This window comes from Lissotriton helveticus, chromosome 2_1 (assembly GCF_964261635.1).
Source record: "Lissotriton helveticus chromosome 2_1, aLisHel1.1, whole genome shotgun sequence".
NCBI classification, from domain to species: domain Eukaryota; kingdom Metazoa; phylum Chordata; class Amphibia; order Caudata; family Salamandridae; genus Lissotriton; species Lissotriton helveticus.
In genome coordinates this window covers 1334048822-1334062470 of record NC_136059.1, presented here as the reverse complement: position 1 = coordinate 1334062470, position 13649 = coordinate 1334048822, and the positions used below count along the sequence as shown (strand labels likewise).

Sequence of the window (13649 nt, the reverse complement as noted above, 5' to 3'; positions counted from 1 at the left end):
GGAGCAAGGCACTTTACAACTGGTTAACAAGGCTAAAGTGCACAGAGATCTAAAGGGGAACCAGCCCAAATATAGGATTCAGCAAAAGCAAAAACTCTGTAGTGACCACCCAAAGAAGGATGATTTCCCACAATAAGCATATGTCCTCCAAACATGCTGCTACCTTTGGAGAATCTCCTGTCCAAGCATCAGGGCAGGGTCCTCGATCCAACCTGAGCAGTCTACACTTCTATGTTTGGAGATTGAGTGATGACAGTTGGCTACCTTTGTTCTTCCTCCTGAAGTAGTGTATGACATTCTAGCGGACAGGCGTCTATCTAGGCCACCTATTTTAGTTGGACGCTGGTATCGTTTTTCGGCTTGGTGTACATCACTCCATACAGATCCATTACCAGCAAAGTTGTCAGGTGTAGTATTTTGTGCTGTCTTTAGCCCATCAAGGACTCGCCGTGGGCACTGTTAAAGGTCTCTTTTTATACATTTATTTATTAAGGTTGACAAGCAGCTATTGTCTTATATAATGATAATGACCTATAGCGCCCCACCCAAGCCCAACCAAAGATTTTGCGTATTGTGCGTGTCCTTGTATAAACTTCAGAAGGTGTAGGTTGCATATCTCTACAAGTTCTCATTGTACACTGCAAAACTGTCTCTAGGATCACCACAGTGAAGCATCACTGTAAGTAGCATAAGTATAGTATATAAGTATAGAGTATAAGAGGGGTTAGCCTAACGGCTAAGGCGCTCGACCTCGGACCTGGGGATCTGGGTTCGAGTCTCGGTAATGACGCCAAAAACCTCCTGTGATTCTGGGCAAATCACTTAATCTCCCCGTGCCTAAAAAATGAAAGTGTGTCCTCATGTAACGTAACTTGTGCTATGTAAAGCGCTCTGATAACTGATTCGGTTCGGTTCTAGTTCGCGCTATATAAAACTCCCACAAAAAAAACTCCCCTCCCTCCCAAACTATGTAACTATCAAACAATACTGAGCTCCGCATGTCTGAGGATGTGATAAATCTACATTTGACTGTCACCTGTCCTCAACCAGACCTCTGGTTCATGGAACCCAGGGTAACCCATATGGATGCGCACCCCCGTCTGCTATGGGGACCCCCACCCTTCAGCATCTGGGGGATGAGCCCTTTCCTCCCAGCCCTTCTCTATGAAAGAAGGAAGGAGGGAAGAATGAGTGAAATTCTGAGAAACATTGTTGTTTGATTTAATCTTGTGTGTGACTGTATCTCAAACACCTGCCACTTTGCAGCCTATCTGAAAACCACTTTAATTGAAAACTAAAAGGTAAATCTAGCTACTCTTACATTTTTTAGGTCTTGTGGCGTTTAACAGCGCGTAAACGCTGTGTCCGCCAGAGATCTATTGTCGCTGGGTCTGCTTCCCAGGAGACAGCACCTGGCCGCGCGCATTGCCTCTTCAAGGAGGCGATTTGAGCGGACCACGCGCTCGCGAACGCGCTCAGCTGCTGTCTCCCGGGAAGCTCCAACACCACACACGCATGCACATACACAGAGACACACACACACACGAGCGCCCATCAATCAATGAATCATAGCATTTATATAGCGCGCTACTCACCCGGAGGGTCTCAAGGCGCTTGGGGGGGGGGGGGGGTTCCGCTACTGCTCGAACAGCCAGGTCTTGAGCTGCTTCCTGAAGGCGAGGTGGTCTTGAGTCAGGCGGAGGTGGGTCGGGAGGGAGTTCCACGTCTTGGCGGCGAGGTAGGAGAAGGATCTTCCTCCTGTGGTGGCTGTTCGGATGCGGGGGACGGCGGCGAGGGCGTGGTTGGTAGATCGAAGCTGGCGTGTCGGAGTGTAGAAGTTGAGGCGGCTGTTGAGGTATCTTGGTCCTTGGTTGTGTAGGGCTTTGTGTGCGTGGGTGAGGAGTCGGAACGTGATTCTCTTGTTGACCGGGAGCCAGTGCAGGTCTCTCAGGTGTCTAGTGATGTGGCTGTGTCGGGGGATGTCCCGGATGAGTCTTGCAGAGGCGTTCTGGATTCCCTGAAGTCTCTTCTGGAGTCTGGCAGTGGTTCCGGCGTAGAGGGAGTTGCCGTAGTCCAGTCGGCTGGTGACGAGGGCCTGGGTGACCATCTTCCTGGTCTCGGTGGGGATCCACCGGAAGATCTTACGTAGCATGCGCAGGATGTTGAAGCATGACGAGGAGACGGTGTTGGCTTGTCTGGTCATGGAGAGGGAGGAGTCCAAGATGAAGCCCAGGTTGCGTGCGTGGTCTGTTGGTTTGGGTGCGCTGCCCAGGGCGGGGGGCCACCAGGAGTCGTCCCAGGCGGAGGGCGAAGATCCCAGGATGAGGACTTCCGTCTTGTCTGAGTTCAGTTTCAGGCGGCTGGTCTTCATCCACTCGGCTACGTCTTTCATCCCTTCGTGTAGGCTTGCTCTGGCGGTGGCGGGGTCGTTGGTGAGGGAGAGGATCAGCTGGGTGTCGTCGGCGTAAGAGATGATGTTGAGGTTGTGCTGGCGTGCGATGTCCGCGAGGGGGCTGAGCGAGGAGCCTTGAGGAACGCCGCAGATGACATTGGTGGCTTCTGATCTGAAGGGGGGGAGGCGGACTCTCTGAGTCCTTCCGACGAGGAAGGAGATGATCCAGTCTAGTGCCTTCTCTTCGATTCCGACGTTGCTGAGGCGCTGCTCTAGGTTGCGGTGGCAGACGGTGTTGAAAGCCGCGGAAAGGTCCAGGAGGATTAGGGCCGCTGTTTCCCCGTTGTCGAGCAGGGCTCGGATGTCGTCGGTGGCTGCGATGAGGGCGGTCTCGGTGCTGTGATTGGCCCGGAAGCCGGACTGCGAGTGGTCGAGGGATCCATTCGTCTCGAGGAAGGCGGCCAGCTGCTTGTTGACGGTCTTCTCGATGACTTTGGCTGGAAGCGGGAGGTGCGAGATGGGGCGGTAGTTTTTGAGTTCGGTGGGGTCCGCTGATGGTTTTTTCAGTAGAGCGCTGAGTTCGGCATGCTTCCAGCTCTCCGGGAAGGTCGCTGTGTCGAAGGAGGTGTTTATGACGTCTCGCAGGTGGGGTGCGATGACGGAGTCGGCCTTGTTGAAGACGTGGTGAGGGCAGGGGTCGGTTGGAGATCCGGAGTGGATGTTCATCGTGCGTAGGGTTTCCTCGGTGTTGATCGGGGTCCAGGCGCGGAGGGTGGTGGTGGGGGGTGCAGGTGCTGTCGTGGGGTGCGTCGGCTCTGTGCTGAAGCTGTTGTGTATGTCCGCGATCTTGTTGTGGAAGTAGGAGGCGAGGGAGTTGCAGAGGTCTTGTGATGGGGTGATGTCGTTGTTTCCGGCGCTGGGGTTGGAGAGCTCTTTGACGATGTTGAAGAGTTCCTTGCTGTTGTGGGCGTTGTTGTCCAGTCGTTCCTTGAATGCGGTTTTCTTGGTGGTGTGGATAAGTTGGTGGTGTTTTCGAGTGGCGAGCTTGAGGGTGGTCATGTTGTCTGGTGTTGGGTCTCTGCGCCAGGCTCTCTCTCGGGCTCGGCAGTTTCTCTTGGAGCTCTTGAGTTCGTCGGTGAACCATGGTGCTTTCTTGCTGCCGGGTCTGCTGGGCGGGGTCCTCAGTGGGGCGAGGTCGTCTGCGCAGTTGCGGATCCACTTCGAGGTTGTTGGCGGCCTGGCTGGGGTTCGCTGAGCTTGCGGGGGGGTCCTGGCTCAGGGAGGCGGCGAGGCTGGTCGGCTGTGACCTTGTTCCAACTTCTGCGTGCAACCTGTTGCTGGTGGTGGTGTATCGTGTTCTTTTTGTAGCTGAAGTGGACGCAGCTGTGGTCCGTCCAGTGGAGTCCGGTGGCGTGGCTGAAGGAGACGTCTTTGCTGGAGGAGAAGAATGGGGTCGAGGGTGTGTCCGGCGTAGTGGGTGGGGGTGGTCACCAGCTGCTTGAGACCGAGGGTGGCGAGGTTGTCCAGCAGGGTGGTGGTGTTGCGGTCGTTGTTGTTCTCCTGGTGGAAGTTGAGGTCCCCGAGGAGGATGTAGTCAGCGGAGGGGAGAGCGTGCGGGCTGATGAAGTCGGCGATGTCTTCGCTGAATTGTGTGCGTGGTCCCGGGGGTCTGTAGATGAGGGTGCCTCTGAGGGTGGTCTTGGGGTCGGTGTGGATCTGGAAGTGCAGGTGTTCGGCGGCTGTGAGGGTGTCGTCGGAGTTGCTCGTGATGCGGATGGTGTTCCTGTGAATGATGGCGATGCCTCCTCCGGTCTGGTTGCCGCGGTCCCTTCGGATGATCTTGTAACCGTCTGGGATGGCGATGGCGATGTCGGGCGCTGAGGAGGCGTTCATCCAGGTTTCCGTGATGAAGGCGACGTCTGGTGATGTTGTGTCGAGGAGGTTCCAAAGCTCGACGGCGTGTCTGTGGACGGAGCGGGTGTTGATCAGGATGCACTTCAGGTGGTTGCTGTTGGTTCTCGGCTTGGTGGGTGCGGGTGCGGTGCCGGTCCGGAAGCAGGAGAACTTGCAGGAGTGGCAGCTGAAGGGTCCGTGGGTGCGCCTCGGGCGGCTTGGTAGCAGCCAGGGATCCCGCCGTTGTTGAGTGCGAAGAGTTCGGTGGCGTCGTAGGTCAGTCGGGTCGTCTTCCATCGGTGGGGGCCAGGGGTCCTGGCCCTGGGCGCGGTCCAGGCGCGGACGGGCGCAGACGGGCTTACCTTTGGCGCGCCTTCGGCGCCCGCTGCGCGTACGCACGGTCACCATTTATGGCGAAGTGGGAGGGAGGAGCAGCTGGTAGGCGGGCGCGGGGAGGGTACAGAAGGAAAAGGGGGCGTGGCCGCACGCAGGCGGCGGGGAGCGGGGCGGGGGGCACAGGGGGAGAGAGGGAAACGGCAAAGAGCAACAGTGTGGGAGACAATATGGGAACAGGCACTCTAACAATGATATGGGGGACAGTACAGAAAGATGCACAGAACGAGCAAAAAACAGACAGAGTCAATTACTATCACGTTATGACGGCGGAGGGCGGGGTTGTCCGGGCGGGCTCAGCGAGGCTGAGATCAGCAGCGGGGGGAACGCACACGCTACAGCTGGTGGCGCGGGGGTGTCCTGAGGGCAGGTCACCGCCCACCCACACATACAGAGAACCCACCCCCACCGTCGCATACACACACGCAAGCGCACACACACACACACAAGTGCACCGAGCGCTCCCCCCCCCCCCGGCCCACTTACCGCCACTCCGGACTTCAGCCGCCACCGCGGGGCTCTCCCTCAGGCATGGGAGCCCCGCGTCACCAGCACTGCTTCTCTCAGTGGGCGCGTGCGCGGGCTTCAGAAGCCGGAAGTCCCGCCCCACGGAAGGTTTCGGTTTCGCTCACACCACACGCTCGGAGCCGTTCCTGATGAGGTAAGCCAGAAGCAGCAGAGACTGGAAGAGAAGAGTGGGGAGAGAGCATGAGAAGCAGTACACACCAGCAGGAGGTCTGTACAAACTGCATTAACAGCAGCGCAGAGAGGCGCTCTTTGGCACATACCACCCCCACATAAAGCTGTTCCGTCCGGCACTCATTCTTTCAGGCTACGCTTTAAGGAAGATTGGCTACAGCCATAGGGGCCACTGGTCGCACTACGGCTTGGTTCAGGTGCAGGAAAGCACAACCGAATGACAAACTATGCCCCTGCCACCCGGTCAATATGAGATTTTAATTTTAAAATAACAAAAGAATAGACCGCCACTGCAATATTTCATTCTTCCTTAGAAATTTCTCCTTGCGGATCCTTTTGTGGAAAACCTTTTTCCCCCCTACGCTTCCCTATTTTCTGCTAGCATGCTGCCTCTCATGAGAAATAATCCTAAAACACAGTGGGCAGCTCTGCTCATAACACATTGTTCAATCGCACCGAGGGCAAGGCAGCTTGTTTTACAAGCATTTACTCAGACGGGAGTTTCCGTGTACATTGTGAGACATTATTGTTGCTGATATGTCAGCCGCTTTTATAGCGTTTGTTAGTTTTACGGTCCCAATGCTTAATTTAAGATGAAACAGGTGCCGGGACTTCAGTTTCCCAATGCTTGATTTCAGATAAATTAAGTGCTGGGACTGTCTCTTTCTCTGTATCCTTCTGGGTCCTATTTCTTCTTCCTTGTTTTTAGTTTCATATAGCGCGTACATGAGCAGCAGTTCCGTTACAGACGGGACACATGGATTTTGTTAGGCACGGGAGGGGGCGGGGGTATTAAGTGATTTGCCCAGAATCACAGGAGACTCGAGACCCAGTTCCCAAGCTCCGAGGTCAACCACTCAGCACAAACCTACCTGCGCAGAGCCAAGCTCTGCACTTTAGTGAATGTTGCGAGATCATGCAAAATCACACGCATTAAGTGGAGATTTACTTCTTTTGAATTATACAGGTGCATCACAGGCTACATATTTACAATCGTAGGCACAGGGAGATTAGTTGCAGTGCTCAGTCAGACTAGTTCTAGCCTGCGGTTCACCAAAACTACACTGAAATAAACAGGGCGCCAATATGCTACTCACTTCTAAACTCGATTTATACGTTCCACTTCAGAAAGACGAGCATGTACCACTATTTTGATTAGTACTATATTTGGGCGTAAAGCTGGTACTAATGAGGTGCAGCCAATGCCCAGAAAGTGCTACCAAGTTTAACAAGTATTTTTTCCCCTTTTGCGTTTTGGGACTTGTCTTATTTGTGGCTTGTTTCTTCTTCGTCCTATCAACCAGACCCCTTTGGTCAGCAACCTACTACCAATCCCTCCCTGCTACATCATTTAGTTCAATCATTTAGTTCACTGTGTTGCTTCCTCGCGTTCTCCCCCTGTGCCCTCCTTTCCACTGCCTTATCCATAAGGCGCTTGGAGGTGACATGACATGAAAGGAGTGCTACCCACTATTGGTTCAACCAGCATCACACTGTCTGTGTAAGGTTCACTGCATGCATGCATTGTCAGCAGCGTAGCCAGTGTGTCCTGGGCCCTGGAGCAAGTTAGGAAATGGCCCCCCTGGATGCGGTTTGGGACCACCTTCAAACAGCCCTTACAGTACAAGCACCGGGGGAGGGAGGCGGGTTAGCAGCGGGCCTCTCCACATGTCTCGGCTCGTTATGCTGGGGATATCACTGTCGGAGCACTTAAGAGATTGGTTGTAAAGAGCGCTGGCCGCCCGCTACAGTGTGTACACTCTTTCTGCTCCTGCTGCGCGGCTCCCAGCACGATGGGGCATCAAGTTGAACACAAAGTCAGATATGCTGCTACAGTCCGCTCAGTGTCCTCAGCAATTCACTGTTTCCTACAAGGGGAGTGCTGGCTAAAAAAGGTAGCTGCGTATTAGGGCAGATGTCCTTACTTGGCTGACGGTGCAGCGCTGTCGCAAGAGTCCCGCAGCTGCCCCAAGTGAGTGTTCTGGTTCTGCTCTATTAAATTAGGGTATGACCCCAGGCCTCCACAATGCCGTGCTGCTACACCCCGAGACATCCCAGCGGGCACAATCACTGTGTTACCTCAGGGGTTCTGAGGCTTCTTTGCTTCCCCGGGCTCTGCTGAGTGGATCTGGGGCACACTAGACCAGCTACTGGCCACCGTCTGACTGTTGTAGCTGCAGGCCACCCCACAGCATTGATGGTGCCCACTCCCCTTCTGCCGCATGGCCTACTGCGCACTGGGGCGCCCAGGGGAAACAAGTGCTAAATGCCGATATGGCACACTACGTGCCCGCAGTGATTCCCAGTGGTCTTAAAGGAACGCCGACTGGAAGAGTATTCACCAGGGGCAACCTCACTTATTTGGCTGGTGGAGCAGTGCTGCCATAGGAATCTGGCGTGCCGGTTTCTTCCCCGCCCATTCAAAGGTGGGCCCCTAGCCCTCCGCAGTGCTGCGTCACTACCCCCAAAATATGTTCCAGCGGGAGCAGTCACTCCCCCAGGGAGCAGGGGAGTTCCACTGCCGCCTTGCCTCTCTGGTCCTCGTTGGTTGGATTGGGGGCACCCAGGTTCCCCTCCCGCGGCGGGCCGTCCCCTGTCTTGGGTTGTCCCCATGTGCTCAATCTCTCTCTCTCTCCTCCCCTCTGTGTGTGCCAATCTGCTCCCCGTGCCTGTGTGACACCTCTCAGCCTCTCCTCTGTGCATTCTTCTGTGTGACCTCGGTGCCTCCCTATGCACTCCTCCTGGACTCTCCTGTATCCTCCTGTGTGCACCTATCCCCCCCGTCTAAGTCCCTCTGTCTGTCCCAATCTGGCCCATCCCTCGTGTTGCACCACTCAGCCTTGCTTGTGTGCGTTCCTCTCTCCCTCCGCCGTGTGACTTCTGTGCCTCCCTATGCCCTCCTGTGTCCTCCTCTACACCCCCCTGTCTCCGTCCCTCTGTGTGCACCAATCTGCCCCCTCCTTCGTGTTGACCCTGTCAGCCTCTCTCGTGTGCAGTTGTCTCTGCCTCCCGCTGCCATTCACAAACAATGTTTATATACCAATTGCAAATAAAAACAAATTCATGCAAAGCATTGTCATTTACAATGCCAATAACTCAAACTTTAATGCTGCAAGACCTATTGCATTGCAAATGCTTGTTGTATTTTGTGTGTGTGATTGAAAATAATACATGTAAGTAAAAGTGGGTATGTTTTATTACACATTGTTTTTTCTACTTTCAGGTCACAATAACAGATCCCGACTTGATTGAAAAATCTAATTTGAACAGGCAGTTTCTCTTTCGACCACATCATATACAGGTATAATAAATGTGATAGGCTTATGAGATAACTTTGGGAGGACCCCTTGAAATATATGAGTCTCTTGGGTACATTACATTCACAACCCTCTGTTATCAGCTGCATGATCTCAATAGCTGGAGATAGGCAGACTACAAATTTGCATTGTTGGCTTAAACAAATTGTTGGGGTAGAGGAAATTGGTTTTGGCGCTTCCAGAAGAAATCCCGTATGTGTGAATTGTCCCCAGCCACCCAATTGGTGCACAGAAATTTCGGATGCCCTTTGCATTTACTAGGTCATATTCAAGATACAATGCCAGGAGAAACAGTATATGGAGTATGACTGGTACCTCCAACACCTTATGTTTCTTTTATCTATTCCTACAGATACTCACTGGGATCAGTATTATGAAGGGGATTAAGGGCGCTTTCCAGGGTTTTTGAGAAAAGGCAAATGTAGATATCATGCCAGACCTGTGTCAGTGGTCTGAAAAACTCCACAGTGGTGTCCCCCTTGACAATTGTATATCTCCAGCACAATCTGAAGAGTTGTCTTCAGTACAGTCTTATTGAGATGTTCCTGAAGGTCTTTCTGAGCACTTCAAGAAACCTTCAGAGGAGACAGCTAAGAGGGTTATGTTAAGTACAGATGGAAGGCGCTCTACCTATAGTAAACGTTACGTTTCGTAGGAAAATAATGTCTGTGGCGTGGTGCATGAAGAGCGAACGGAATAACCCTAACCGTTCTGAGAAAATCTAAAAGACCTTCGATAATGAAAAAGAGCAACGCTCTCGCAACCACAAGGCAGTGTGAACAACATATAAAAGTAGTAACAATAAGGTGGAAAACAACAGCAGATCTTATGTTCTCAAATTTCCAAAGATGTTTATTGGATCCACATTCAGCCGACACGTGTTTCGTCGTGTTCAAAAGTGGAGTCAACACGACTCTTCAGGGCTGGTAAAAGACCCAAGCATCTAAGGGTTGATGCAAAACGTAGGTATAGTTGAGCGTTGAATCCTGTATGACAATTGATGGGTAATCAAAGTTTGAAAGATCCAAAGAACTTTGGTTCCGAGTTAGGAATACGACTAGTTTTCCGAAGGCGCTCACTGAGGCGCATTAGTACAAGGATAAAAGAGACTAGACACGTGTTGGTGTCCGAATTTACCGGGAGAGGATCCAATGAGAGTTAAGGGCTGAAGTTCTAAGTATCGTTTTCTTTATGTAATGGTGCACTGTATTTTGGAATCCCTCCCCTGTGTGTTCCCGGTCGCCGTGTTCCAAGGATGGTCCGACTAGTCTCTTTTATCCTTGTACTAATGCGCCTCAGTGAGCGCCTTCGGAAAACTAGTCGTATTCCTAACTCGGAACCAAAGTTCTTTGGATCTTTCAAACTTTGATTACCCATCAATTGTCATACAGGATTCAACGCTCAACTATACCTACGTTTTGCATCGACCCTTAGATGCTTGGGTCTTTTACCAGCCCTGAAGAGTCATGTTGACTCCACTTTTGAACACGACGAAACACGTGTCGGCTGAATGTGGATCCAATAAACATCTTTGGAAATTTGAGAACATAAGATCTGCTGTTGTTTTCCACCTTATTGTTACTACTTTTATATGTTGTTCACACTGCCTTGTGGTTGCGAGAGCGTTGCTCTACTTCAAGAAACCTTGCCTGCTAACCTAAACAATTCAAACAGTACTAACTGAGAAGTGTTTACCATCTTCAGGTACTCCGATCTACTTTTCTCAGGATTTGAGGGGCTAGATAAGGGATCAGGACATAAACAGCTTCTCACAAATGGCATAGGAGTACAAAAGTACTGATACACCGGAATGCATGATTTTAGTTCAATTCCATCTTGATCCTCCTGTATATATGTGCAGGGTGTGAAAGCACCCGGATGTTTCCAAAAGGTAACTATGGTGTGAATTACAGGTGGAGAGGGTAAGAAGATAATGCTTTCCTGCTTGGCACAGTAACTAAAATGCCACTGGTTTCAAAGTTGAGCTGTTCAAAGCTCTTGGATAAATTTGTATGGTTATCTTATTTTAAAAGACTAAAAATCAGCTGTCCTATAACTGCAACCATTGCTGCGTAATTGCAAGCTTAGTGTGTCTGCCACACCTTTGCCCATAACCACAAAGTTCATGCTTGCCATGAAATATCATTTTCATACGCCGCCCTGCTCCAACATCTACGCGGCCAAGCCAGTGTCACATTAAAAGTCCCACGCCAAGATATAGCACTGCTCCCGTGGAAGTCAGGCATTGAACCACTAGAGGACGGACATAAAACACTACCATCTTCAGGGCCCCAGCTGCCTTCGGGCTCTGGCTGACACTGAGAGATGGCTTCGAAGCCGACAAAGGCTTTACCCAAAGATTCTCACCCACTGACTTGCCATACCAGATCCAAGGGCACTGAGCATCCTCTCTCACATCCAAAGCTGCTGCCGAAGGCACCCCAAGGGTGGCAGTGAAGATGCAGTCAAAGCTAAAATCTTGGTCAACAGTCAGATCCAAGGAATTGGAGTTTCACATTTTGCTGCTTCTTCAGGAAGAGCACAATGAAAGGCAAAAGCTTCTCTTTATCCACCCAGTCCTCAGGAAGATCTTGACAAGGTCAACTCTGCTGAAGCCATAAGAGATACTGCCTCACAAAAGAAGCCTCACCCTTGGAGGAAAACCTTTTTCGGTGGCCCCGTCCAAGCCTGTACTGAGCAAACACAGGGACAAGAGCACAAGTTCTCTCCATTATGTCCACCTCTACCTCATCCTCCTCCCCACTTCTGCCACCAACTCTACCTCTTTGCCACCATGCTCACATACACAACGTCCTCTGCATCCAGTGGTATAACCAAAGTCTGGGCATACCCTTCCCACATAGGGTGAACAGGAAAACACACAAGATGATGGACGTAATGTTGCACAATGGCAAAACATTCAACCCAATCACAGATCTGGGTTTAATCCATTGTTATTTTGCTCACCAAGCCACCCCAGTTCAGACATGGCCATATGCAAATCAGTCTTGACCCTGTGCCTCATGGGAACAGTCCAGACCGAACTGCCAAGTCATGTCTTCCCTGGACCGTAATCAAGCATCCTAGGACTGGTTTCTGGCTATCAGCCGTCTTCAGCCAGGATAGCTTGACTCCAGTGGCTTAGTGAGCACGGGACCCACGTCTGGGCATACCCTTCCCACATAGGGTGAACAGCAAAATACCACCAGGGCCACATTGCAGAAGAGCCGAGGATACGTCTCCAAGGTCTGCTCCCCCAAGATGCCCACCAGCTGAGGTGTAAGCTGTGTGAGTATATCCACCACCCCTGTAAGTCGCGACTCCAGTTGCTTCCAATACTGCTGTATTAGTGTATTGGAGACCTGAACCGCTCCAAATTTGAAGTGCCGTTGGAGCCAGAGCTGCAGCCGCACTCGTAGCATCGCTGTATAAGGGACCAGGTGACCAAGGACCACAAACTCCCACATCGACCCACAGCGGGAGTGTTCGGCAAGACTTGTCAGCGAATAGCGCAGAGGTGCGCAGAGGGGAGAAGTGGAGTGTATACCTCTGCGCCTCCGCCTCATCAGTCCCTTTCCTTTCCGCTGCACTCAGCTGGCCCTGGACGAAGGGAGCCCCGCAGAAGCCTGTCTCCACCCCTGAACCCGTCATACTGCCAGAAGATCCCCTCCCTCCCTCCCTCCTCAGGCCTCCCCATCACTGTTACCAGCTTTCCTACAAGCCTATCAAGCAGTTAAAACAAGCCCAGAGCTCCCCCCTGAGGGTGTTCCCCTCTGCGGGAGAAGCCCGGTCAGTGTCAAGTGCGGTCTGCCGAGTAGGGGCAAGAGTGCCCCCAAGGCCTGAAAAACCCCCCAGGCGGCCGGTGACTGGAGGAGGATTCCAGAAAGTTAAGTGGGCCTTCAGCGACAAGATACAAACTACGGAGGTAGCCTGAAGACAAGCATACTGGAGACGTGGCCAGTGGAAACCAAGGTCCCAAGGCCACTCCACAACAGAAAAACAAGGATGATCCCCTAAGCCGTCGAGCTAAAGCTGCTAACTTCAGATCCTCCCTTTGCCACCCTGCAGACACATTGGTACCCGGTGGCCAGTACAGAGTTTAAGACCCCGCACCAGTACAGAGTAATCCCAAGGAGTAAGGGAAACGCCTGCAGCTGCTCCTCTAGCCGTTAACCACTCAAGACTCCCCAATCTAGGGATGACCAAAAAGAAACCCCAATGTCCCGAACCTGTTCCCGAGGGCGCTAACAGATCCTCTCCCTTGCTCAGTCAAAGTCCACAAAGTTCCGAAAACATTAACTCTTTCAATGACCCGGGACCAACCTCAATCAGTGAAATAAATTCTGCAAGGGCACTACTTTGGCAATCAACCAAATTGGAACTGCAAATTGATCTTTTAACAACAATCGCACAACGCCTAGTGGATATGAGCACCAAGGTGGACCTGATTGAGAACAATTTAAGTATAATGAAAAATTCCTGGACCTGTACTTGTTCATGCACTGCACTTGTAGATAAATGGGAAAGTCTCCCTGAAATATTAACAGATATGGTAGCCTTACTCAAGGGACAAATGTGGAGCACTATTAACACTCTGACTAATGGCAGACACAACTCAATAACCCCGCAAGCTGGCTCCCAAACCAATCTTACAATAATCCACTCTCGGAGCGCCACAACGAAGTCCGGAACCCATGTTCCCTCCCTGGTCACTAACCCTTCTACTAGTTCACCGAAACAAAGACCTAGCCCCTGCACTTCACATCTAAACGAGGACACCACGGTCAACACCCTTAATCAGATCAAGCAAGAAGAGCCCCTCTCGAGGAAGGCCAAGAAAAAACTAAAGAAACAGCAAAAAAAGGCCAAAGCTCTTAAAAGTGCCACTTTTCTACAATTGACCCAGAACCATAAATCACAAGTTAATGATGATAAAGCACGGATCAATCACCCCT

The 13649-nt window shown here is 51.7% G+C and overlaps 1 protein-coding gene across 4 annotated transcripts in view; it reads left to right on the top strand.

The window, feature by feature from the left end:
- Positions 1-13649, top strand: part of UBA6 (ubiquitin like modifier activating enzyme 6) — a 1111768-nt gene that overhangs the window by 513115 nt on the left and 585004 nt on the right. For all 4 annotated transcript variants that reach the window (XM_078676253.1, XM_078676254.1, XM_078676252.1 and 1 more), the window contains exon 18: positions 8601-8678. In XM_078676253.1, coding sequence (XP_078532379.1) covers positions 8601-8678 — 78 coding nt within the window. The remainder of the gene's footprint in view (positions 1-8600; positions 8679-13649) is intronic.